We start from the raw sequence: 27,968 nt of genomic DNA, 5'->3' as shown, positions 1-27,968 counted from the left end.
CAGATGATTAGCTTCTCGTATTAATACCGTATAGCAGTTGTTGTATTTTGTTTTGGTACTGAAACCAAATTTCACACAATGCTTGTAGATCTATACATACCATACAAAAAACTATTAAAAAATCACCTCCTTTTTTTTTTTCCCCTCCCATAGGGTTATAGAACTGGCTACCCCTATCGATGTCCTGCCCTGCGAGACAAGGCCAAAAAGTACAGTGATGTAGAGATCCCTGCTAGCGTCACTGGCTACTCCTTTGGCAGTGATGGTGACTCAGGCACGTGTTCGCCTCTCAGACACAGTTTTCAAAAACAGCAGCGGGAGAAGACAAAATGGCTGAACTCTGGTAGAGCTGATGAGGCCTCAGATGAAGGGCAGAACGGAGGCAGCCCCAAGTCGAAGACTAAGGTGTGGACGAACATTACACACGATCACGTGAAACCCTTGCTGCAGTCTCTCTCGTCCGGTGTCTGCGTGCCAAGCTGTATAACCAACTGCTTGGTCTGTGCCTACCTTACTGTTCATAGTTGATATAGAGCGACCTGAGGTGGCTGGCACTTGGAAGCTTTGGGAATACTACCAAGTGCCCTCCTCCGTCTTCTGAGCCTTATGGCTTCTTTTCCTCCCTTACAATTGAGAATCTGTAGATTAAACCTTGTAAACTTCTTGAAACTGCTTAAGATAACATCTGCTTTCTTTCTCTGTTTCTTTTTTGAAGTTATCTTTGACAGAGTAATTTGGTACTAACTTGCTTTCAATTGGTTGAACAAAACAAAAGCATGTACTACAGTAATTACCTTCTTAAGCAGTTTACTAATCTTGCTTTCCTAACCGTTTTCTTCTATCCTCCTCTATGTGTGGATGAGTACGTTTCCCAAAGCTTTCAAGCCCATTTTGCCAGCCTCCTACTGCATGAATTGTTGCATGCCCAGTAGATGGCCATATTTGATGATTAATGGTAAAAGCTGGGTGCGGCATAACTAAAGTATAACCCAGGCCCTCAGCCGGCACTTCCCGATAGATACTGCCGTAAGAAAACTTGTTTTACAAAACTGCACTGTCTATTTGTCTGTAGAAAGTTTGTCCAGTGTCATCCAAACAGCAATACTGAAACTGTATGGAATATTTACTTGATCCTTGGCTGTTGAGGCAATAGTATGTAGTAGGTTGTAGTAGAGATTTGTGGATTAGTTATAAGATCATAGCTTGCCGATTGTGTGTTTTCATGTGTTTGTCAGACTTAAGGCTTTGTTTAGCTTCCTCGGTTTATGGAGCCCTTCAGCCAGTGTACTTTGTTTGCTCTGTTTCTGCTTTAGCTTTGCATTCATAATTTAAGGTTGATTTTGATTATGAACGGGTCAGTCCACCTACAGATTGAAAACAGGGGTTTGGTCACTGCAGATTTGAGAAAATTAAGCAATAAATGCTTTACCTCTACAGAATCTGCCAGATACTTAAATATCAGTTTAGGGGGACTGATCCTTTAGAAGTAATCACTTTTCTGTAGTGATAATGATTTAAAAAGAACAAAGGCTTGGGCCTCCTGCATATGAACTGTTTAGGTCTTCAGATCTGTTGTAGCTTAAAATCCCAGCATTTTCCCCACCTGGGGAGCTGCAGGCACATGCAGCTGGCCTTAGAAGTGAATGACTTTGGCTACAGTGCATCCGGAAAGTTTTCACAGCACTTCATTTTTTTCCACATTTTGTTAGTCTTATTCCAAAATGGATTAAATTTAATAATTTTCCTTATCGTGCATTGCTTGGGTCAACTCTCTTCCTATTCTTCCGCTCCCGTGTTGATGATGGAGTGGAGATGGAGGGCATACTCAGGTGTTTTCTTTATCAAGCCTTCTGTGTCTCATATATTTTTCTATAGAAAGCCTACATTGGCTGTGCCCATGTCCTAAGGGCCTGTTATTGAATGCTCGTATTTGCTTTCTGTATCTGCTCAAATCTTTTTACTTTTAGTTGTGTTTGGAAATAAAAATTTTCTTTTTATAAAAAAAAAAAAAAAAAAGCATTTTCCTTAAAATTCTGCAAACAATACCCCATAATGGCAACGTGAAATACGTTTGTTTGAAATCTTTGCAAATGTATTAAAAATAAAAAACGGAAACAAATCCCATGTACATGAGTATTTACAGACTTTGCTCAATACTTTGTTGAAGCACCTTTGGCACTAATTACAGCCTCAAGTCTTTTGAGTATGATGCTACACATTTGGCACACCTATTTTTGGGCAGTTTCTCTTTGCAGGACCTCTCAAGCTCCATCAGGTTGGATGGGGAGCGTCGGTGCACAGCCAGTTTCATATCTCTCCAGAGATGTTTAATGAGGTTAAAGTCTGGGCTCTGGCTGGGCCACTCGAGGACATTTAAAGATTTGTCCTGTAGCCACTCCTTTGTTGTTTTGGCTGTGTGCTTAGGGTCGTTCTGTTGGAAGATGAACCTTCACCCCAGTCTGAGGTTCAGAGCGCTCTGGAGCAGGTTTTTATCAAGGATGTCTCTGTACATTGCTGCATTCATCTTTCCCTCAATCCTGTTCCAGCTGCCGAAAAGCATCCCCACACCATGATGATGCCACCACCATGCTTCACAGTGGGGATGGTATTGGCCAGGTGAGGAACGGTGCCTGGTTTCCTCCAGATGTGATGTTTGCCATTCAGGCCAAACAGTTCATTCTTTAATCTGACCAGAGAATTTTGTTTCTCGGGGTTAGTCCTTCAGGGGCCTTTTGGCAAACTCCAGGCAGGCTGTGATGTGCCTTTTACAGAGTTACTTCCATCTGGCCATTCAGAGATGGTGGTTCTTCTGAAAGGTTTTCCTCTCTCCACAGAGGAACGCTAAAGCTCTGTGTGATCATTGGGTTCTTGGTCACCTCCCTATTATTATTATTATTATTATTATTATTATTATTATTATTAATATTATTCATATAGTGCCAACAGTTTGCACAGTGCTTTACAACATGAGGGCAGACAGGACAGTTAAAATACAATTTAATACAGGAGGAATCATAGGGCCCTGCTAGTTTAGAACTTGCAATCTAGAAGACTAAGGCCCTTCTCCCCAGATCTCTGTTTGGCAGGGCAGCCCACTTTCAAGAGTCCTCGTGATTTTAAACGTCTTCCATTTGCAGATGGAGGTCACTGTGCTCATTGGGACCTTCAATGCTGCAGAAATGTTTCTGTACCCTTCCCCAGATCTGTGCCTCGATACAATCCTGCCTCGGAGGTCTACAGACATTTCTATGAACTTCGTGGCTTGGTTTGTGCTCTGACATGCACTGTTAATTGGGGCCTTGTATAGACAGGTGTGTGCGACTTTCCAAATCATGTCCAGTCAACTGAATCTACCACAGGTGGACTCCAATCAAGTTGTAGAAACATCTCAAGGATTATGAGTGGACACAGGATGCACCTGAGCTCAATTTTGAGTGTCATGACAAAGGCTGTGAATACTTATGTACATGTGATTTTTTTTTTTTTTTTTTCGTTTTAATAAATTTGCAAAGATTTCAAACAAACTTCTTTGACATTTGTCATTATGGGGTATTGTTTGTAGAATTTTGTGAGGGGGGAAAAAAAATTTTTAATCCATTTTGGAATAAGGCTATAACATAACAAAACGTAGAAAAAGTGAAGCGCTGTGAATAATTTCCAGATGCACTGTATATGCCACCTGCAGCTTCCATGGCATTGAAAAACTGCCAGGAATTTACGCTACAGCAGATTTTAAAGTATAACTATAGAGGAAAAAAATAATTTTGGATAGAGTAAGTTATTTTTGTCACTTCCTGTTCCATAGCCAAACAGGAAGTGATAGGAAATCCCTGCAAATGGAATCTCTCTGGGGCCACCAGAACTAGTGTGCCCATTGGCAGGTTTCCCCTTTATTACTTTTCTGGGGACAACTCAAAATTTGGGATTTTCTTTTTACTTTCGCTTTTAATGATATTGGTAATAATGGTAAACAGGACAAATATAGAGGGTGAATCTCCCTAATGGGGATGCAGGCAGTAATTAAAATGGCCAGGTGTTCTAATTCATCTCCCCACTATCCAAAAGTAAAAAAAAGTTTTTATTCTACTTTAAGCCTCAAACCATTTATGTGCATGAGGTCTTGTGTTGTATTATGCAATTTTAAAGGGTCTGTCCATCCTAGAAAGATTTGAGTTGCTCTTGTTTGAATTTTCTGATTCCAATTACGTCCCCTGGTATTCAAGTAGTAATATAATGTGTCATGGTGCTGCATACTGAGGGGTCTATTTTTTGTTGTGGTGTTTTTGTTTTTTTAATGCTTGTCTTATGTTTTTGCAATAACTTCAGTGTGATATAGCTCTATAGGGAGACCGTCCCACTGCTTCAGCAACACGCGCCTGCTTTATTGGTCTAGCCTATGCAAAGAATTTTGTACGTTTTTCTCGCTTTTTCGTCTAATAGTACCTGTGCATAGTGGCTGTAAGCTTTCTAGCATTCCCTAGATAGCAGCTGCAGGATTGCAGACTGAAAACGAAACTTAACAGAGGAATTTGGTTCTTGCGCAGTCTGTTCGGATACAGTGACATTAGACCTCCGTTACCAATTGGCTTAAAGGAGTTGTAAAGGCAGAAGGTTTTTTTATCTTAATGCATCTATACATTAAGATAAAAAAAATTTTTTGTGTGTAGCAGCCACCCCAACACCCCTTAATTACTTACCTGAGCACCATCTCTCTCCAGCGATGTCCGGGACACTCCTCCTGATTGGCTGAGACACAGCGGCGCCATTCGCGCCCACGGCTGGCAATCAGGGCAGGGGGGGCGGGTTGGAGCTCCGTGTCTGAATGGGCATAGGAAGCTACTGGCTGCGGGGGGCACCCCATGGGAGGGAGGGGCCAGGAACAGCAAAGAGGGACTCGAAGGAGGATCTGGGCTTCTCTGTGCAAAACCAACTGCACAGAGGAGTTAAGTATCACACATCAAAGTCTGAACATTTCTGATGTGTTTATGATCACTGATGTGACCATCAGCTTATAACAGAGGAGGAATGTAGGTCTGTACGGTGCACGTACCTGGCAGTGAAAGGGTTAAAATACTAGTAAACACTCTTAGTTGTTTATCTTTTTGCTGGCACCACTATTTATTTTTTTCCTGTCTCAGCGCTTACATACTTGATATCTCCCCTGTGCCTGATGGGGCCCATGATGCGTTGCTTCGTGACTGCACGTTGTGTAGTAGCCCAAGTAGGGGAGCTTACATGCCATAGTGGCTGGATAGAGAGCCAGTTGGTAAAAGAAGCCACCACAAAAAAAAGTTTGTATACTGAAAACAAAGGCAGTGGGAGAAAAAAGAGACAAAGCACCCCTGTAAGTAATACTCTGTAATATGTCTTGGGCTTAACGTGATACTAAACATATGATGATTAATTTCCATTATCCTACATGGTGTAGACTAGGCAGTTGACTGACAGTAGCTTTCACTTTGGTCACACTGTAAAGAGATCTGGAGAAGGATCTGCATAGCAGGTTATCATTCCCCTCCAGCCTGTATCTATGGTGTGTATTTGCTAGGTCTATCGGAGATGAAAGTCAGCATCTTGTATCCCGCCCCCATAGTGTTTAGCAATAAGTGGAAATGAAGGATGGGAGTATATAATTTATCATTATGTATATGCCCACATGTGTGACTCTGTAGTTGCGTGGGCTGCACCAATAAGATAAAGGAGGAAATTACCAACTTGGAAGGGAACCGACGCTGGTGCATGTTCAGTTGATGCGGCAATGGCTGATTTACACAATCTCAGTCTGCAGTGGGGGTACAGACAAGGAGGGAGGCACAGTGCCACAGGATCAAGCAGGTTTTTTGCAATCTACAGAAAACGAATGCTCTAGTGGCAAAGTGAATGTCAACTCAATGTAATATAGCATGTGGTTACCGTTTTTTATAATGATTTGGGTTTAAAGCAGAGTTTCACCCAAAAGTGGAAAGGTGACCCCCTGACATGGCACAATTGGCATGTCATTTTTTTGGGGGGAACTTTTTAGAGGGTTCCAGCTCCCACTTCCTCCAGGGCCACTGCGGCGCCTGAAGGAAGTTCACCCCCCCCCCCCCCCAACAATCATCTGGGACAGGCCCCAGATTGCCCGGTAAGTCACAGCACAGCTTGCGCAGTGCATGCCTGGCTGTCCAGCCGGGTGCCCACAGTGACAGTGCCGGTGTTCTGTCGAAGTGCCCCCATCGAATAGTGATTTGCCCATCAGCTGGGCTGACGTAACCAGGGCGCATGCGCACATCGTAGGAGGTATCTCTCAATGGGAGATACCATTTCACAGGCACGATTTAAACCTATACAAACAGCCAGTGAGACTGTAGTTCTCAGATTATGCATCTCTGCTGCTGGAGGGCAGCTAGTGGCTGTGTTGAAGAGCTGGTTTTGTCTGCGTTGCACCCCGCCCTTTCACACAGGCAAAATCGTACCATCAGCACACTGTAAACCCACTCTGCAACAGCGAGGTACAATTTGAGAACTACGGTCTCCCCCCCCCCCCCCCCCACTGTTTGTGTAATGTGAAATGGAATCTCCCATTGAGAGATGCTTCCTACGATGTGCGCTTTCGCCCTGGTCACGTCACTCCAGCTGATCGGCAAATCAACTGAAGTGAGGCACCGTCCTGCACGTGCTAGGGCACTATTTGATGGGGGGCACTTTTTGACAGAACACCGGCGACGCAGAGAGGAGGGGGAGACGAGTGGAGCTTTGTTCCCCCACATCGCTGGACCTTGGGACAGGTGAGTGTCCGATTTATTAAGTCAGCAGCTGCAGTATTTGTAGCTGCTGACTTTTTATTTTTTATTTTAGTTTTTTCGGCGGAACTCTGCTTTAATGACACTTTAATGCTCTTTAATTAAATGAATTTAAAAAAAAAATCATAATTCCAATTAATGGTGAATGAATGACGGAAGTTGAAGTGAAAGTAAAGTGAGTATTCACAGCTGCTACCTGGGGATTACTAGAATGCTGTGACATGAAAGAGCGGGCCAAACAGATCTTACAATGGCCTCAGTGCACAGGTATAGTTGGCATGGATAGCAAGAGAAATGGCCATGAGAAGTCCAGAAAATAGATCAGTTTGTGTGTCTAGTCTTAACAATTCTTTGTGAAAACTTGTCCACAGTAACATTTTTCTGCAGAGGTCTTAGCACAGACATCACAAAGTAACCTCAGAGTTCAAACTGTGCGTCTTATTTATTGGTCTGTTTGTTTGTACCCTTTTATACAATCATAACGTAAGATCCAGTAATCATTTTGTGAAGATCACAAGTGAGTATAAACTAACTCATTAATCATCATTACTCTTCTTTTGGATCCAGAACTGCAAACTTCTTTTTTTTTTTTTCCTTTTCTCCTTGCTGTTTTTTTTTCTGTTTGGAATGGTGTGGCTCCAGAGCAATACTCAATCTTTTCCTTTTATCAATAAGTCTAATTTTATTCATTTTAAACCCGATATACATAATCCCCCTAGATTTTCCTGTTTATGTAGTTGTAAGATTCTGATAATTTTTAAGGCTCTTTATTTCTGAATTTCTGGGGAAAAAAGTAAACGTGTAAAAATATTAGAATATAGTTGCCTTTATATACAGAGATTAGCAGTTGTCTTCCATAGTGAGTGTGAGATAGACGTACAGCCCTACCCAGGAAGTTGACTGTAGAATTCTAACCACCAACTGAGGTGATCCAGAGATTTCCCTGATCATTCTGTCTTCCATTGACTGCTGCTGCTTTTTATTTTAGATTTCCTTTCCTTCCTTGAACTTCCATTCCCTCCATCTGCTCTTATTTATTTTTTAGGTGCCAAAGCAAATCCCTTTTGACAAATTTTCAGTTGCTCTGATTTGGCTGTTCCTTTTTCCTGTGGAAGATGAATTATCCCATGCTGTTTTTTTTGTAGCTTCTTTGATGTTTCTTTTCTATGCAAACTTTGGTGATGCCCACTCGCTAAACACAATCATGGTACTGGGCCCTTTTGAATCATAGAGGCCCTGTGAGATAATTAGTTTCACTATCTCCCAGGACCATCCATGCGAAAGGGTCCGAATCTGGTGAGTGACTTTGTATTGTGTTCTGCAGCCTGATCATTTTTTATGCTTCTCATTTTTGTCTTATTTTCCTTAATAGGGGAATGAATTGATGAAATGCTTAGAACTGGTTGGGTAATGCTATAACTTAAGTGAACAGTAACATTCCTGGAAGGACGGTTTCAAGTTTAGATTTAAAAAAAACAAAAAAAAAAACACATTTTACATAAATATGAACTCGCCTGTCAAGCAGCTTTGTTCCACTGAATTTTTTTTGCCTCAGTAAAGCAATAAAGCCAGCCATACATGGATCGAAATTCAGCCGATTCAGCAGGGACCAGGTGTATTTTAATTCATGTATGGGCAGGCTGATTGTACCAAAGTTGATCAATTGATTAACTTGTGTACAGCCAATATGTCAAATTTTTCTACATGGATTACTGCCAGCTCCCTGAATACAGTGACTTTCTTTCCTTACACTGAAAATCCTATCATCTATGGCTGGCCTAAGGGCCAATTCACACCATGTCTGGTGACAGATGTTTTACTGCATGGTAGAACGCCTGTCACTGCAGGGACACGCAGGAAATGATTGTTTCCTATGTCCCAATCACACTGCAATGCAGCCTACCACTGCTCTAAAATGCAGACATGCCGCATGTTATAACTGCACACAGGCCCGACTAGCACTGCAATGTCAGTGAGTGACGTGTACGTTTTGTACATTCAAATAAAAAAGGGAGCAGTGTGATTACCATATATCGTGCACCACACTGCCCCCAGCGCAGCCGGCAACACAGAGCAGCCGGAACGGTGAATCATTCCTGCCACTCTGCGTTGCACTATGATTTGCCCCAAGAATAAAACCACCCTGGTGTTTGCTTGATTAGATCAGGTCTCCAACTTACACAAATTTCAAATTTCTCACTGAACGAGGGCAAACAAATGAATCTCCAATGCCAGCTATTGCATTCTGACAGCCACTGCTCCCGTGCTTGTCTGAATACCTAAAACAGTAAGTGTGTAAGTGTAACAATCAGCTGAAATTGGAGCGGTGTATGGCAAACATGAAGTGCGAAATCAGACCATTAATTGAAGAGGAATTCCAGGTGTGGTATATTTTTACATAGTTTGCATTGGTCCAGCTTGGACCAATGTAACTGTGTATATACCAGGGATATGCAATTGGCGGACCTACAAGTCCCATGAGGCATAGCAAGTCTCTGACAGCCACAAGCATGGCACCCAGAGGCAGAGGCATGATGGGACTTGTAGTTTTGCAACAGCTGGAGGTCCGCTAATTGCATATCCCTGGTATATACCATACCTGGCCGATACCTCTGGAAAGTTTAGACACCATTACTTCAGTGATCTCAACTTGCTTTGGGGTTGCGTGCTGAGCAGCCAGCCTGATGCATTGTGGACACAGGAGGTCGGCCGCTTGGGCACCATTCAGAGAATGCTTTGCATTCCCTGATTGGATGAGGTGAAGATATATTTTACCACACTAGCCTATCCCTACTTTGCCCAGCTTGTAACAAATATGTCATATTTTGTAGACCTCGGGTGCAAGAATACCCTTACCCAACGGCGGCAGCCTGCGCCTCATTTCACAATTTATATCCTTTATAGCACTTCTCTTTTCAATAAAATGCATTTACTGGCATCTTTCAAGCAGAATAAGGGGGGGGGGGGGTCTCAAAACACTCCACAGATGGGCCAACGTATGTGCCTGTAAATGAAGGGAGAGAAGCTTTGTGATGGATTTAAACAATGGCATGGCTCATGGAAAATCAAATCTGTCAGTTAAAGTGGAACTTTACTCAGGAAATGAAGTCCTGCTAGATCACCTCAGGCTGGCTCCTTGTGCAGGTATAACTGTTAGTGCATATACTGTTTAAAATCCAGTAATACACTGTCTTAGCTCAGTTGCTCTCTTTTTAGTCACTGTGCCGAAAGTGTAGAGGCTGATCTGCTGACGGCCTAAAGATTTACTGCTGCTCAGGGGCTCTGGGCTTCAGTAAAACGGCAGCTTGCAGCAAGAAGAAACGGGAGCAATTCTGGAAGAAATTCTCAGCACACACTAATTTTGGTGGCATAATTATTAATGTGGAATGTATGTTTCTTGCAAAAGAACATTTACTTTTTATCAAGTTGTTATGGGTAAAGTTTCACTTTAATTGAATTGCCTCTGAATTCTGTCAAATGTGGCATTTTTGTGATGAGGACCAGTTTTTGTTAAAGGGTTTTTTATTTTACACGCTGCGCTCAATACTTAATGATTCTCTTTTAAGGTCCAAGAGCTTTCCACTGAACCATTTACTAAGAAGTGTCTCCTTGCAGTTGAAGTAGGGGCTAGCTGTATACTCGGGAAGATGTTCATATTGTAAGATGGCTTTTTTTTTTTTTTTTTTTTTTTTTAAACTCAGTAGCTGGATTATTTACTAGCTGATTAGAGTGATCAAGTGAAGGACTGGCCTGTGCTGGATTAGTGATGGGGACCCACCCAGTCCCCGGGGCTCACAATGTGAGCACTCACCCCAGCACTCACAGCCATCTGACATAAATAACCGTTCATTCTGTTTCCTGTTTTGACAGTTCACTGGCCATGCGAGTTTCCAGTTACAGCATAACCATTGGTTCATTTCCCTAATAAACTTGTGAAATGCATGACTACACTGTATAAATGTGTCAGTACTGTGGAAGTTCTAATCTGACCTATAATTGCTTTTCATCTTGCAGTGGACTAAAGAGGATGGGCTGAGAACTGCCGCCTCTACTGTCCCTAGTCTGTTTGTCCCACTGAACACAGATCCCAAGGAAGTGCAAGAGATGAGGAACAAGGTATATAATTTACACAGTCCTTCAATAATGTATTGCTTATGTAATGGTTTTACATGTTTAAATATATTTCTCTACTTTGTAAATTTATCAGAATAATGCTCCCTCATTAAAGGGATTCTAAAACCTGTGCTGCAACAACTCCCTGCAACCCCCCCCCCCCCCCATTTGGTTCCCACTGCTGTCAGTCAAATCCTGTGACGAAGCAGGGCCATGTCCAGTTGTCTGTCAATGGACGCAGCAGTGGAATTCAGGAGAGAGCCCACACTGGTGCCCTCAGGGAAAACAGGTTGCCCTGGGGACACCTGATGAAGAGGAGGGGTCTGGAGCGTCGGTGGGGTACCCCAGAAAAGGAGGATTGAGGCTGCTCTATGCAAACTGATTGCACAGAGCAGGTAAGTAGGACATTTTGTTATATTTATATAAATAAAAAAAATCAAAGGTTAAGTACCCTCATTCAGTATTAAGAATTTTTGACAGGTGCATTGAGCTTTACACCCACTAAAGGGTTTTATATATAAATTATCATCCACCACTGCTGGGCATAAGGAGAGTTACAACACATTTCAGAGCCCGCAGGTCTGCTTCCTCTGCTGCTGGATATCCTTTGGACCAATCTAGAATTGAAGTGTCACTGTATTTTTTTTGAGTTTAAAAGATGGGTTTATTCCACATATGAATTGTATATAAAAGCCAGTGGGTTTTGGGGCTACGCTCCCTTTATCAGGGCTGAAACACAAAAATGGCACTAATAACTATAATTCATATCTATTATATATACAAATGATGACATGGAGTACAGTATATTAATAAAAAATATGTTTTAGTAGAGTATCGTTGGCTGATATTTTTAGGATGTGGGAGTCCCCCCTGTCAAACACAAAAACACAGTGGGGGAGATCAGCCTGCTTAAGGGCTTATGCTTTAAGGTTTTTTCTTTCTACCCTTTTATTAGTTTTCACAGGTTTAGCATTTACATACAAGTCTATGTTCATGTAAAAACCACATGAAGCAGGTTTAAATGCAGGTCACGTTTACATGTCTGAGTTCTGAATAATACATGAAATGTCTCAAACTTGTGTCATCAACACAAACCCAAAGATTGGTGACTCGAGTCTTTGCCCTACTAAAGAGCTGCAGCTGCCGAATTATCTTTAGCATGCCATTCTTTCGATGCTTGGTCCCCCGCTGTGCTCTGTGGCTCCACCTACCAGCCTGTGTGCTGCTACTGTGTTTAATGTGTCAGATGCTGAAGATACATTTTAGATTGTTGTGAAAGCAAATCAAATGCAGCGGTCTGCAGAATTTTGCATTTAAAGTGATCGTTTATTTTTCTTTAAAAATAACAAACCTGTTATACTTGCCTCCTATGTGCTGTGCATTTGCACAGAGCAGCCCAGATCTGTCTCTTCTCGGGTCCCCCTCCGACACCTCTTGTCGAGTGCCCCCACAGAAAGCAGCCTGCTATGGGGGCACCTGAGCCGCAGCTTTGTGTATCCATTCTGACACTAAGCTGCGGTTCAGCTCCACCCCCCCTCTCTCCTGATTGGCTAGCTGATTTCAACAGCAGCGCAGGAGCCAATGGTGCCACTGCTGTGTTTCAGCCAATCAGGAGGGAGAGTCCTGTTCACATCGCTGGATAGAGATGTGCTCAGGTAAGTATTAGGGGGTCTGAGGGGGATTGCTGCACACAGAAGGTTTTGTATCGTAATGCATAAAACGCATTAAGATAAAACCTTCTGCGTTTAAACCTATGCTCTCACACCACTGTGCAAAAGGCAGAGCTTGACAGGAACGCCTGTCTACAAGAGCCCTAGAAAGTCTTCTTTTCTCTTGTTAAGAAAAGATTACAGTAATTGGTTAAAGATTAAGTTCACCTTTTTACAGAAAGTCTGTAAGGTGCCCTTACACTGGACCCCCTCCCCATCCCCACTGGCCCCGCTGTACTGGAGTGCCTCAGTCCTTTGCTGTCAGACACCAGCATGCTGCTTTACCAGCCCTGCAGCTCCATACTGCTTAGTCAGTTCGGACCAGAGTTATTCTAATTGGTCAGCCCTGTAACATAGACAGTGCTGACCAATCAGAATCTGCCTAGCCAGTCCTTTTAGCACTGTGAGGTGAGTAAAACTGAGTGACTGAAGTAAGTGAACTTGCAAAGTGCACAGTCTATTTGCCTTTAGTAAATCCACCCCAATGAATAATAGTATGGTATAGTCTGATACAGTCTTAAAAAGTTTGAAAGAAAATGTGATTTGCTGTGGGCAAACTTAATAATTATTTTTGTTTTAATTGGAAAGTTTACACATTAAAGCGGTGCTCTGTTATGTTTTCTATTGGTGTTCTTACTGTTCTGTTTTATATCTCAGATAAGGGATCAGAATTTGCAAGATATTAAAACAGCTGGCCCTCAATCTCAGGTCCTGAGTGGCGTTGTGATGGATCGGAGCATGGTGCAGGTCAGTCTCCAAAACCGTTGCCACAATTAACTTGTCATCTGCTTCTCCTTTTCATTGCTCTAACAATATTCTTTAATTGACAGAAACTGTCAGTGTTCAGGGTAAGTGCAAAAAGTAGCTTCTTTACTTTGCAAACCCGCATAGTTGATAATTATAAACACAATTGGCTTCAGTGTGTGCTACAAGCATGGCAGTGACAGATGCTTCTGATGCCATTGCTGATAGCCATGCATGCCTGTTGCTTCCTAGTGACCTCCTCTTCTTGGTGGACCTGGACTTTTGATGATTAGTCTCCCTTGGTATTGGGGGAATAAATAACCACCTCACGTGTGAGGAAATATACATTTATTACACTTTTTTTGCAACTTAATGTCCACCCTAAACTGGTATTTCTAGGGGAGAGATATCTGCCGCCTCATATTTCCTGGGGGTTCCAGTGGTTTGATCCTCTCTCCTGAGTTTTTTGGAAAAAAAAATACTTAAATGGATCAGGAGACCTCCTGGTAATGCTGGTGATAGATTGGTGATCCTAGAACTCAGAAGCAAACATCTCTGCATTGGATCCCCCAATAAGTATAAGAAATTGGTGCTTGATTCTATCTACTGGCATCTAGAAACTGAGATTTCAGCTTTGGTTGGCCTCAACCCTTTAATTAGATGCCATTCCAATGGTGGGTTTTATGCTCATGAATAAGCGCACAGATTTGCCTGGTTTGTCTGTATCTTGTGATGGAACAGATGTCTCAAAAAGCTCCGTCACCTTGGCTGAAATGGGAGCATTACACGGATTAGCATCTCGCTGCTAATACTAATATGTTCTGTGCATTGCGATATTAGTTTACTATTCAGACAACAATGGCAAACAAAAATCATTGTGTATCTACTTCCATCTTTAGAGCGATTGTACCTAAACTACATCTTCCATCATAGCCATGACATTATATTACATATACATAATGTATGCAAATGACTTTTCCAGCTTTTCCAGAGCTTGACATGAGCTATATATTGACTACTAATGATGATAATGTACAATCCTGGCTTTCCTTGAGCTCCAACATTTAGTCTCTGGTTTCATGCAAGCCAAACTGTTTAATTGAGTTTTCATCGACCTTCTTTTCTTCTGCTTTTCTGTGTTACAGAATTCTGAAAATTATTCCCAGATTTGTTTAGGAATAGTTCCTTGTGTGAGGGCCTCACACGCATATCCTGTAGTCTTGGGTGCAATCCTGTCTTTCGCATTTTTAACCAGTCGTGTCATTTCAGTCTTCTCACCTGTATCTGTTCCATTTCTGTTGCTGCATTTTACACGCATGTCCTGCCTTCCATTCCTTTCAAGCTGCATGGTTGTCTCCAGTCCTTGATGTATTTCACGGTGTTTGTGAGGTCTGGTTTGCTGTGTTTACTCAATTTGCTGTTGCAGGATGCACCTCTATCAGGCTGTTCCGAAACTCTTGATGGGTTCGATCTGTCAGAGCAGGCTTTTAGTCCATCTAAAATCCACTCAGTTAGAAAGGTATATACTGCCATTCTTCAGAAAATTTGAGAAGTTTAATGTCTTGCGCCTACAAATTAGTATTTATACTCTGTAGCCGACAAATTCCGAATTTACCAGCTATATGTGGTGACAATTTTTGGTTCTTGCTCAGGACATGTGTTAGACAGAAGTACTGTAGATCATTGTGTTTAAACTCATGTGCCTCCGTTTTTATATGGCACTTCTGTGTTTTAATAATTTTTAAAGAAAAATAATCTACAATCACTTGGTCCCAGACTTTCAGGTTTTATATCTCATAATTTGATTAAATGTGTAAAGTAACTTATTTATAGAGTGTAATTGTTAACTAAGAGCATGCATGCCTAATATGATGGCCAATGCTGCTGTCTCTTATAAAATTTTGTATGTACAATTCTGTGGCTGAATACAGCTGTAGCGTCCAAATATCTAAAAGGCTGACGTGGTTCAATAACCACTTCAATACTTGGCACTTATGCACCTTCCTGCCCAGGCCAATTTTCACTTTTTAAATGACCATTATGCAGTCATGCTACACTGTACACAAACAAAATTTTTATCATTTTGTTCCCACAAATAGAGCTTTCTTTTGGCGGTATTTGATCACCTCTGAGGTTTTTATTTTTTGCTAGACGAATAAAAGACTGAAAATGTTGAAAAGAAAATAGTTTTTTCTTTGGTTCTAAAATTTTGTTACGAACTAAGTTTACTCCACTGATGGTCTCTGATAAGCTGTAATGATGGGCACTGATAAGGTGGCACCAATGAGATGGCACTGACGATGGGCAGTGATAGGTGGCACTGGGCATTGATAGGCAGCACTCATAGGTGGCACTGCTGGGCATTGATGGCTGGCACTGGATTTCACTGATAGGCATCACTGGCAGGCATTTTTCAATGGTACTGATTGGCAGCTGCCTGGGCACTGATTGGCATTTCCCTGGTGGTCTAGGGTGGCATACCTGATGGTCCAGTGTGGTGGCCCTGGCGGGTTACTGGTGGTCCTGGGCGAGCGTCCGACGGGACTGTGCTAATAAACAATCTGTCAGACTTTACCTAGATCTGAGTTGTGGTGTGTCAGATTGACACACCGCAACAACGATCGCAGCAATGTGTACCCCGGGGGTGCTCAGCGGCTTGATATCCTGTCAACGTCTGGTCAGGATATCGCAACCACTTTGCTGACGTCCTTTTGCTATATGGCGGGCAGCAAGTGGATATTAGGGATGCTGTCTGGGAATAATCGTAGGAAGCAAATACACTGCTCAAAAAAATGAAAGGAACACTTTGAAAACACATCAAATCTCAATGGGGAAAAATATTCTGCATATCTATACTGATATGGACTAGGTAATGTTAGGAATAAAAGAATGCCACATCGTTTGCATGAAATGAAAATTATCAACCTACAGAGGGCTGAATTAAAAGTGAAAAAATGATGCAGCAGGCTAGTCCATTTTGCTGAAATTTAATTGCAGCAACTTAAAATGATGCTCAGTAGTTTGTCCCCCAGGTGCTTGTATGCATGCTTTACAATGTTGGGGCATTCTAATGAGACGACGGATGGTGTCCTGGGGTAGTTCCTCCCATATCTGGACCAGGGTATCACTGAACAGACTGCGGTGCAACCTGGTGACATCGGATGGACCAAAACAATGTCCCAGAGGTGTTCTGTTGGATTTAGATCAGGTGAGCGTGGGGGCCCATTCAATGGTATCCATTCCTTCATCCTCCAAGAACTGGCTACATACTCTTGCCACATGAGGCTGGGCATTGTCGTGCACCAGGAGGAACCCAGGATCCACTGCACCAGCGTAGGGTCTGACAATGGTTCCAAGGATTTTATCCCGATAACTAATGGCAGTCAGGGTGTCACTCTCTAGCCTATATATCTATGCGTCCCTCCATGGATATGCCTCCCCAGACTACCACTGACTCACCACCAAACCGGTGGTGCTGAACAATGTTACAGGCAGCATAATGTTTTGCTTGTTTTGCCTGTGTATGTTAATGGTGCAGATATATATTTTTACACACACACACACACACACACATATATTATTTTTATTATCCTGTAAGCTTCTGTATTTAATCTCTATTGAAAAACTGAAAAATGTATTTCATGCCTGTATATTTTCCAATTGCAGTATATTCTGTCATAGTTAACTTCGCTCATCTGTGTCTGACATATGTTGGTTCATGCATGTCAAGTTTTTAAGGTAAAATACATACAGATCTAAACATTATGCTGACAAAATACAGTGTGTATATTTTCTTGTGCTTTATGAATATCAAATCATTAATACAGTTGTTGGGGTGCTTCTTCCAAGTAATGTGTATCTTTTTAAAATGCTTCTTGATTTCAATTTCTTGCCGTGACAGGGAGAGTTGATTACCGCATCAAAAGCCATCATTGAGAAGGAGTACCAGCCTCACGTCATAATCAGTACAGCCGGACCGAACCCCTTCAACAAATTCACAGACCGTGATCTGGATGAATATCGGAGGGAAGTTGAGCGTAAGCAGAGGGATATAACAGGTTTGTGTCTTATTGCCTTTTACATGTTATAGATGGTAAATGGAAACCTGTTAAGAGAAACAAGGGCTACCATTATTTACATGCAAGTTGCTAACTCGCTGAACTATAAATGCTTTTTGAGTTGATATCAAGGAAGGGGAAACATACGGATAAGGAAAGTTGGGGAAAAATCTGAAATGTTTCTTTGCATAATTGTACCCGATTAGTGACTCAACATATCAAAGCCAGAGAGTCAGTATGGCAGCCACCTTCAGAGGGGGAGGTCAACCACGGCTGCCTCTTTCATGTCAGCTTTTTGTTGCACTGCAGTTCCCAGAATGCACTTTTTGGACTTTTGTTATAATGTTTGCCAAGTTCCATGTTTAGGGGTACTGTTTTTTTTTTTTTTTCTTAGTTTGTATATTTTTCTGAGGTCAGCGGTTGTGCATTGTCTTCTGTACTGTGGACAGTGATTTATAGGAAGTCCATTCGATCGTTATTTACACATAGGTGCGACCAAATCGAATAGATCTGGCAACTTGACGTGGAACTAAATCCACTGATTTATCAGTTTCCCAAAACTGTCAAATTCACACCTCATGCCTCTGGTAATAACTGCTGCCAGATTCAAGCCAGCCAAAGGCAATAATGAGAGTTTAGTTCCACTTTAAGGGTAAGTCTAAGCCAGTGTTTTGCAACCTTTTTTAAAGTCACCCTTTAATATTCTGCACAGTCTCAACTCACCCCATTCTAAAATGTAGAAAACTCAAATAATGGTGTATCGGCCATAACCCGTTGCAGGGCGGCCTTGACTGAATGGGCTTACCGGTTACCTTCTCTTGGCCTGCTCTCCCTCGTCTAGGCGTTCCCAGGGTTGATACCCAACGACTTGTATACTGACATAGATAAAGTCCTTTCAAAAGGTTTTATTTTGCAGTAGAACTTTCACAAAACAGTCTCTTAGGGAACAGAGGGTGCGGGTGAAGAACTCGGGTACCTTAAACTGCAGGTTTAACAAATTATCTACTTCCACCCAGAGAGTAGCCACTTGCAGCTGGGTACTTCAAGGCTGAACAGACCTCTAGCCAGAGATCATGGTGGTCAGCACGTTGACTCAAAACTTGAACAATCAACTAAAGGTGAACAGGAACCTTTTTTTCCAACTGTACCTGGAACGTTTCCCCGCTTCCTTTGTGGTACTGGAAAAGTGTGAACTCATCAACGTCCTTCCCAACTCTGTAACCAAGCACTTCTCAGGATGCCACTTGCCGGCCCTCCTCTGAAGAGTCCTCCCCTCGGTCACTTCCACGAGCTGTGGTGTCCCTCCAAGCCGAGAGCACACCCGGACATCTTGAATCATCCCTCAGTTACAGCACCTCTAAACAATTTGCTCCGAGACTCGGGAACAGACAGATCCCTACCCCAGACCAGATAGGTCTATCAGGGGCCACTGACAGGAACATGCTGCGGGATGCCAGACACCCCGTGACCGGGAGTTCTCACGGGGCTACCCCGGTCCTGGAACCAGAACAGACCACACGGGTCTCACGAACAACTCCGGAACCCCCGAACACCTGACCCACATCTGCTTAAGTACCCCCTCCCAGACTCCTCAGAGGACCCCGGCACTCCCGCTGATTGGTTCCGAGAAGGGGCGATACCAAAACATCCAGCCAGTCCTGGTTCTAGCCTGTCATGTGCACCTCACCAGCCGCATGACCAGGCAGAACTTCAAACATGGCCTGGCCAGACTGGTGTTAAGGCTTACCTACACAATTAACTCTCAGTACCGTAGTGTCCTGAGGCAAAAACTCGATTTACAATGCGTGTGGCATTTGATACCAAATGTCATCCGCTACAATAGTTTTACATAACACGGCGACATCCACACACATGGGATGTCCAAAGTTGGAGGTGACTTATTCTTCCAGAGCAACTATATTGTACCTTTGTTCACTGGTACTTTTATAGTATTTCAGTCTCTCTTCTCCCTCAGTTTTTCTCTTCCTCACTTAGCTAATGTGACCCCAGTGAGGCAGGAGAGAGGCAGGGGGAGGGGCAAGCAAGGATGTTATGCCGACACAGGATGTCCTCCTTATGAAGATGATGGTCATTGGTTGTTAGGATGCAGGCAGCTAGAAGGTTGTAATGGTGCATTATGAAAACCTGCAGCTTTGTGTAAATAAAAGGCAGGCTTGATCCACTCGATGTCCTGTATACAATTTTTGGGCAATTTAATAGGCATTTTGCCAAGGTACCGTGGTTGAAAATGGCTGGTCTAGGTCATATGTTCTCTAACTAAAACAACTGTTAATAACGGCATGCATGACTAGGCAGGCTCTTAGGCCGGGTTAACACAAGTGTGCTGCAGTTTGGGCGCAGTGCGATTGTATGAGTGCTTTACACATGGTGTGTTCTCCAGTTGACTTCTGTTGGACCATGCATTTTCTGAAAGCACATCAAAGTTGCAGCATGCAGAACTTTAAAGTGGAAGTAAACCCGTTAATTTAACAGTTTAAAAAAAACGTTACATTCCCGGCATGCCAGAAATGTAACTGTCACATTGGTTGTGCTCTCAACCAAACTGTTAAACCATCCAATGGCTGGTGTCATAACTGATCACATGTGCAACAACATGGCAGTTGAAGATTAAACAGAGGTCAAAATGGCAGCTTCCTTGCCTGAAAATGATAGGAGGGTTTACTTCCACTTTAATGTGCCTTACTGTATGACCACATCTGTTCAGTATCTAAGCCTCATCAGACTGCTACCCCTCCCAGTCTGAGTGCTGCTGTGCAGAGGATAGCAGGTGGCAAACTTAACTCCTCCCTGCAGACCATACGCATATATGCAGGCTCTAAGCAGGTGGGCCTTAACACAGAGAGGACACATATATGCACACTTAAAGATAAACCGTGCTGTGCCGAGAGCAGGCTCCCCTCGGCTAATGGAAAGCTTCAAATCTCTACTTGCAATCAGGAGCTTTCTGATCATGTGATAGCCAATCACGGCGGTCAAACCCCACCCCTCCTGCCACGTAAAGCCCCTTAAAGGTATAGGAGGCATTGGCATGAAGGGGTTAAAATAAAAGCAATACAAGTAATGCATAAACTATATATTTAAACTATTTTTTTTTATTTAACCACTTCAGTCCCAGAAGATTTGACTTCTCAATGACCAGGCTATTTTTTGCAATACAGCACTGCGTCAGTTTCGTTGCACCCAAACAAAATTTACAGAAGTTTTTTTTTTTTTTTTCCCCCGTACATAGAGCTTTCTTTTGGTGGTATTTGATCATGTCTGTGTTTTTCATTTTTTGCGCTATAAACCAAGAGCGACAATTTTGAAAAAAACACAATATTTTGTACTTTTTGCTATAATAAATATCCCCGGACAGATCGGACACTCTTGACACATTTTTGGGACCATTGGCATTTATACAGCAATCGGTGCTATAAAAATACACTGATTACTGTGTAAATGTCACTGGCAGGGAAAGGGTTAGCTGTGCTCCCTAAGGAGTGATTCTAACTGGGGGGGGGGGGGGCTGACAGAGCGATTGTTCATACTTAGTATGAACAACAGATTGCTCTCCTTACCCCTGACAGCACGGTGATCTCTCTGTTTACATTGACAATTCTCCGTTCTGGCTGTGTGGAGCAATCACGGGTGCTGCACGTGCCACCTAGTGATCAAAATGCAAACCGACTTGGTTATGTTGGTTCGCCCAGGGGAGCCAACCTGCCGCAGTGCAACTGCGGCGGCTGGTCGGGAAGGGGTTAAGAAGGGTAAATTGCCTAAAATTCACTTTGTTTAAAAACGCCAGTGTTTAATTACATTTGGATCATATATGGTACACGCACATTGTTACTTTTGTATGTGACCTATCAGGTGTTCATTGTTGCAGATTTGTAAAGTAACAGGTCCATTTTACCTCTGTTCTACAATGTGAACTTGTCATTTACTTGCACATTCTCTAGAAACCTGTCAAGGTGAGTTGCCCCCTTCTGTAGCAGTGCAGAGCCTTCACGAGGACTCCAGTAATTCTAAGCTAGAGGAGAGTCGGAATGCAAACTTCATAGGAGTGGCAGACACGGCAGGTGATGCAGAAGATCATGTAGCAGAAGACCAGGAAAGCAAGGATACCAAGGCTTCCCAGAAAAGTCAGGCATTGCCAGACATGTTACCAATCATTGAAGTGTCTGCTACAGGTTCAGAGCTGGAACCATGGCGTGCGTCATTGGAGAAAGCAGAAAATCCAGACTCTCCTCACAGAGAATTCCACACTGCTGTCATCCACGCACTCAACATCAAACCTATCCGTTTGCAGAGTCCTTCAGGTATCTGCCAGGAGGCCTCCTCCCTTCTTGATCGCACTACCAAGAATCTGGTGCAGGGGAAATCTGTTGGCGACTTCAGGGGTCTAATGAAATCTTTTCACCATATCGATTTCTGCACAGCTTTAAACTTTTTTTTTTCTAGATTTGAATGAAATGGGAAGGTGTGTCAGGTCTTGATTGCTGTCCCCGCTATGGAGATCAACCCTCACGGTCTTTCTGATCACAGCGGCAGAAAGTGCAGTAATCCAGCCTTTGACACGTTGGATGCACTAAGAGTTGTGAAGTCAGGAAATTTCCTCTCGTTTCCGGTTTGACCTTTTGGACATGGCATGAAGGCAGCAATAAAGACCTGACAAAGGCTCTAACACTGGCCTACTCTCTCTACTCTAAAATATATTTGACTTGTCCTTTTGAGTTTTCCATTTAGGCCTGGTTCACACCTATGCATTTTTTTAGTGCATTTTTAGTTTTGCAGAAACACTACAGCCCATTTAACATGGGTTCCTATGAGTCACATTCACATCTGTGCATTTTAGGGCCAGGGACCAGCAAGTTGTTTTTTTTGATTCCACAGGCAATGGTTAAAAAACATGTATTGAAAAACACGAAATGCACCTGGTATATGTATCAACTGCACCCTGCATAGGTGTTAATCAGGCCTTGAGTGCTGAGGTGAATACTTATTTATTAATTTTTCCCTGCAACTATGTTGATCTTACACTGTAACTTGACCTTATTATAGATAATAGGGGAAAAAAGCTCATGGAGTGTTCTCAGTTGCAATCTCCAACCAGATATTGATTGTGGGTCTGCTTCAATTCTACTTCTGATTATCACAGGGTGTTTTGCAAGAATCCATTAAGTCTTCTGATTCTAGGTGGTGGCTAATTATTCCAAGCAAGCAATTAGTACTCATAGCTGCAGTGCAAACATTAAACAACCCACATTTCTGGCTTTCACTGAAAATAATACGGTCTCTTATGGAGGAGGCTGAACCTCATATTGACCATTTTTTCTTGGTTTTGTAACAAGACTTCAGTCCGACTGAGGTGGCATTGCATTTATTGCGAAACGGGTTTTACAGCACTGAATAGTTATTGTTTGGAAAGCACCTATTGAATATCTTTTTGCTTGCTTTACTGTGCTAATTAAGCTTACTGAATTGGTTATGAATACCTCCAAGATTTTTTCCATTTCCTCAGATAGAGATGTGCAATACCCGATAATAAACTGGTTTGTCCTTCCTCTCCAGATCAACTAGAGGAGTTGGCAGAACACAAGGACATACTCCCCGACACCTCCTTAGTTCGCACTCCTCCCAGCACACCAATCAAACAAGAAGGTATGTTTTGCTTTACCCTGGTATGATGCTACATACGTTATTTACAGGTTTAAGGAAAAAAGTAACTGCGGGGAATATCTATCTAGCTCATATATATATGTATATATATATATATTATATCTCTAATATATTATATCTCTAATATATTTATATTATTTTTTACAAATGAAAACCTCTGTGGCAATCAAGCTTATAGATACACACTGGTTACTTGTTGGTGTTCTATGCACTGGGTTCATTGTATAAGCTTTGTCCACCAATGGGGCTTGTGTCAACTGGCTCGGGGGGGGTTAGTAGTCTCAATTTGCATTAGTTTGAGGTGCTTCGGAGATCTTTCAGAATTCATTGATGGGTACGTTTGATCTGCATTTGACTCCCTTCTCATCTGCTTTATGACTTTTATGGGAATGCAAAACACTTGAAGCTAACCAAAGTTCATCGACACAAGCCTATATGGTGCTGATTGTTAAACCCATTCTTGTCCTGCCCACTCCTACGCTGGAACACACACAGTCATCTGCTCCCTCTCCATTCAAAGTCATTAACACCTGTGTACAGCCCCAGTACACACACTTTATTTTTTTCTACTATACACAAATTCCCTTTTACAATAAGTAAAAGCAAACAGGGTCACTTATCCAGCACTCAAGATGAGAAGTAAATTAAACTAAGCAGCTGCTATAATCAAATATAACATTAAGGAGAAAGCAAAAAAGTTCCAAAGAAATCATTTTTTTCCAGCTTAAAGTGGAAGTAAACCCATCGATTTAAACCGTTTCAAAAAACGGCATGCTAACTGCACATTGGTTGTGCTCTCAAACAAACTGTGAAACCATCCAATGGCTGGTGTCATAATGGATCAAATGTGCAGTACCGTGGCAGCTGAAGATTAAACAGAGGCAAAGATGGCAGCTTCCATGGATGAAAACGATAGTTTTCTTCCACTTTAAGCAGTGCTAAAACAAAAAAAAAACATAAAAAAATGCATATGAGCAACCAGAACTCTAAAAATATAAAAATTGTGATGGTCCAGGTGTTGAGTAATTTCTCATGAGGCAGTTCATATCATTGCAGAAATGTTCCACCATCGCCACACCTTGATTCCACTCCCTATAGGAATTGCACTCACCGGACTTTTAATTATCAATCGCCTTAGTGAACCTATCCAGCTTTATCTCAGCAAATAAAGGACCTCAGCGTGCGATTTCAGTAACATATGGCGTCCTGAACATTCCAGACTGAACACACCCGTAATCCTCTTATTCCACTCAAGCGTATAGAAGGAAAAGGAATCCTTTAGTGTAGAACTGCAAACTTTTATTGTCCCAAAAACTCCTGACCCTTAAGCTATTGCACTTACACAAAGATATATTTAAAACGGCATTCGGGTATAACAAATATGCACTGCTGGTGAAAGCAGTTTCGATATTCTCACCACCTCAGAAATAAACCGATTGTTTGTGGTGGTTCCCGGGAGAGACTCGGGGAAAAAAATCCCTAGTGGTCTCCCAAGGGGAGACCACACGGCTTGCTGCACTGGGGATTTGTTCCGAGTCTCTCCCGGGAACCACCACGTACAATCTGTTTCTTTCTGAGGTGGTGAGATTATCGTAACTGCTATCACCAGCAGTGTATATTATACCTGAATGCCATTTTAAATATATCTTTGCGTAAGTGCAATAGCTTAAGGGTCGGGTGTTTTTGGGACAATAAAAGTTTGCAGTTTCTCACTATGAGGATTCCTTTTTCTTCCATATGCTTGAGTGGAATAAGAGGATTGCAGGTGTGCACAGTATGAAATGTTCACCAGGACGCCATATCTGATGATTTGATTGTTACTGAAATGGCACGCTGATGTCCTTTATTTGCTGAGATAAAGCTGTATTGATTCACTAAGGGGATTGATAATTAGGAGTTTGAGTGCAATTCCTATAGGGAGTGGCAATGGTGGAACATTTCTGCAATGATATGAACTGTATTTACTCAACATCTGGACTGTCGCAATGTTTATATTTTTAGAGTTCTGGTTGCACGCATTTTTTTTAAAACTTTATTTGTGTTTTTGAGCGCTGCTTAAGCTGGGAAAAAAATACTATTTCTTTGGAACAAATTCCCTTTTGCAAAATGCAACACATTATACATATACTTTCTGGTTTTCATATATTTAATATACCAATTAACACCTAAGGGTTCCTTCACACCTACAGTAAACTCTACCTCCTCTCTGAAAAGCAATCCATGGTGGATCTGGTTTCGAAGGGCAGTAGAGCAGCTGCTGCCAGGCATTTAGGCGGCAATACTGCCACCTTCCCAATGCCCTCTTCTTCTTTTTTTTTTTTTTGTCATACAAATTTTGGAGTTTAAGTGATGCCCTTTATTTACTCCTTCTATAAATATTTCAGAACCATTTTTCATAAATGTATAAAGCCTGACAAAGGGATCAAAGTTATTATGAAAGCTTGTATGTTTAAAAGAAGTATGGCCATTCTTCTGTTGGTGGGTCACAAGAGTGCATTTACCTGTTTTCCCTTTGACCCAGAGTCGGCGCATTATTGCCTGCAATGAACTGATGGGGCAGAGCTGCTCCAGGCTCTAGAAGAATTTTGACTATATTGCCAGGATCCATCCAGCAGCCTGATTGACAGCTGGAGACAGCTTTGCCTGCTCTGATTACAGCCTGGCACTCCAATGAGCACTGTTGGAGCAGAGCCAGTGAATGACAGTCACTGCTCTCCACTTTGACCTGAGCGGTCAGTGGTCGTGTGATTGCTCGGCTCTCGGCCTTAAAGCAGATGTGTGACAGCTGCAGCCTCATACTAACGCTGCAGCACAAGGACTCATCCACACAGGACATTTTTGTAGCTGCTTCTAGGGGCATCAGACTTTTTTTTGTTTTCCTGCCTCTAAACTCCCCTGCATGTTAGCCTATGTGTCCATGCACATAGGCTTTTTTAGGAGTGTTTAGTGGCGGCAGCTTTTAGAGGCAGAAAACCCTCTGCCAGTGCATCCCAAGGCAGCAGTGCTTTGGCAGAACAAAAAACTCTCATCTCTAGCTGTGTTTAGCACTTGCGCGTTAATTTATTCTGCTCTTTGAAATGAATTATTATTCTGGCCAATGAAATTAATGCCGTATCGCTTGATGCCTGTAAATGCGCCTTAGCGTGTTACACATGTTTACAAGTGTCAGACGTGTTTTTTTGCCAGGAATGGCTTTTAGAAGAGTTTCCAAAACATCCTGTGTGCATGAGGCCTAAAGGAGTATGGATCTAGATTTGTTTTTATTTTATTTTTTGTCATAACCCCATACTTCAGTAACTTAGAGGAGCTCCAGTTTTCCTCATAAAGTAAAAAGTCAGGAGCTACAAATACTGCAGCTGCTGACTTTTAATATAAGGACACTTACCTGTCTGGGGATTCAGTGCTGTCACCTTCACCGATTATCTAATCGTCTGCAGGTGCCGGCATCTCTAGTAAGGGAAACGGGAAGAGACACCTTGTGGCTTCACAGCCTGTTATCTATTGCTCATGTGCGAGTCCACTCTGTTCCCTGTGAATGGTCCCATAGACTTCTGGAACTTGTGATGTGTCCCAGAAGACTGCAAGGGAGGGCAAATTCCGACTCAGATCGCCGCGGTGATCTGAGATGGTGGAGGGAGCTGGTACCTGCCCCCCCAAAAAAAGTGCCAGCTGTGGCCGTGGAGGGTGCAAACAAGCAGAGCTTCCCCTTCAAGTTTGGCCATAAAGGGTATCACTTAGATTCCAAAACCTCTTTCAGTTAATGGCTAATGCAGTACAACACTCAATACATGCGCTGAGAAGAAGCTAAATTTAAGCTTCATATATTTATATACAAGCAAACCTTTTTCCCCAAGAACAACCTGCCTGCCCCTACACAGCTTGGAGCACCAGGCCCCATTACATTTCCCACTCAATGCTGACTGCAGCCATAGATTGAGAACGTTTGATCATTCACTCTCCTATGTACAAAATCAAGATCCACTTCATCAAGTTGGAGAGTTTTGCGGTCTTATAAAAGCAATCTGCCCCTAATTTCAAGCTATTATCAAACTGCCCCTGGTTAGCCTTAAAGTGGCATTCAGACAGTTTTTTTTTTTTCTCCTAGTTTTTGATGTTGTTTTTTTTTTTTTATTTCTGCCTTTGCACCCATCACTTCCTGTCTTTCAGTGGAATGGAAGAAGCACTATATGAAGACTGCATGTGCTCTTTATTTCATATTGCTGCTCCAGTGGTTGAGAGCTAGGCAAAAGTATACAAATGGAGCTTCCAATTTAAATGCTTTTGTCAATATGCCAGTTATTATAATAAAACATTTTGTTGGTGGCCTTGTATGTCAGCCTGTTAGTGGGGGGCTCGCTACTACTAGTTACATAATGGCTCACAAAATGATATTTGTTGGATACAAGGGTTTATTTTACTAAAACTGGAGAGTGCAATATCTGGTGCAGCTGCGCATGGTAGCCAATCAGATTCTAATTTCAGCTTGTTCAATTAGGCTTTTGACTATAAAACCTGGAAGCTGATTGGTTTCTATGCAGAGCTGCACTGGATTTTGCAAGATCTAGTTTGAGTAAATCAGTGTCCTAATATTAATCATGTATTCTGCCCTTGTAATAAAGCGGGGCTGGTATACAATATTTGGAACAAAAGACAACCTGGCAGATTTTCTCAGCAACCAATCAGATGACTCTTGGTTGCTATGAGCAATTGCACAAATTCAGCAGCAGATTTTTTTACATTTATTTTTTGTACATTGGCCCCTGTGTGGCTCACGCCAGTTGTATGAACTGCTGCGTTGCTTGCTACTAAGACTTTATTAGTCACATGCTGTAAATATTGGCCATATCACTTTTATACGGCAACCTTGCATGTTTTTATTGCAT

The 27,968-nt window shown here is 42.3% G+C and overlaps 1 protein-coding gene across 13 annotated transcripts in view; it reads left to right on the top strand.

The window, feature by feature from the left end:
• ADD1 (adducin 1) overlaps positions 1-27,968 on the top strand; it is a 125,981-nt gene that overhangs the window by 84,515 nt on the left and 13,498 nt on the right. For 2 of the 13 annotated variants that reach the window (XM_077477882.1, XM_077477890.1), the window contains exons 10-17: positions 154-498; positions 10,797-10,898; positions 13,262-13,351; positions 13,435-13,452; positions 14,775-14,867; positions 17,250-17,406; positions 21,366-21,725; positions 22,978-23,067. In XM_077477882.1, coding sequence (XP_077334008.1) covers positions 154-498; positions 10,797-10,898; positions 13,262-13,351; positions 13,435-13,452; positions 14,775-14,867; positions 17,250-17,406; positions 21,366-21,725; positions 22,978-23,067 — 1,255 coding nt within the window. The remainder of the gene's footprint in view (positions 1-153; positions 499-10,796; positions 10,899-13,261; positions 13,352-13,434; positions 13,453-14,774; positions 14,868-17,249; positions 17,407-21,365; positions 21,726-22,977; positions 23,068-27,968) is intronic. The other 11 variants (XM_077477884.1, XM_077477883.1, XM_077477885.1 and 8 more) reach the window with 11 other exon arrangements.

Source organism: Lithobates pipiens, unplaced genomic scaffold, assembly GCF_037356315.1.
Source record: "Lithobates pipiens isolate NorthernLeopardFrog02 unplaced genomic scaffold, aLitPip1_a1.2 Scaffold_13, whole genome shotgun sequence".
In the NCBI taxonomy this organism is placed as follows: domain Eukaryota; kingdom Metazoa; phylum Chordata; class Amphibia; order Anura; family Ranidae; genus Lithobates; species Lithobates pipiens.
The sequence above is the reverse complement of the archived record's forward strand: the minus strand, read 5'-3'. Positions and strand labels throughout refer to the sequence as shown.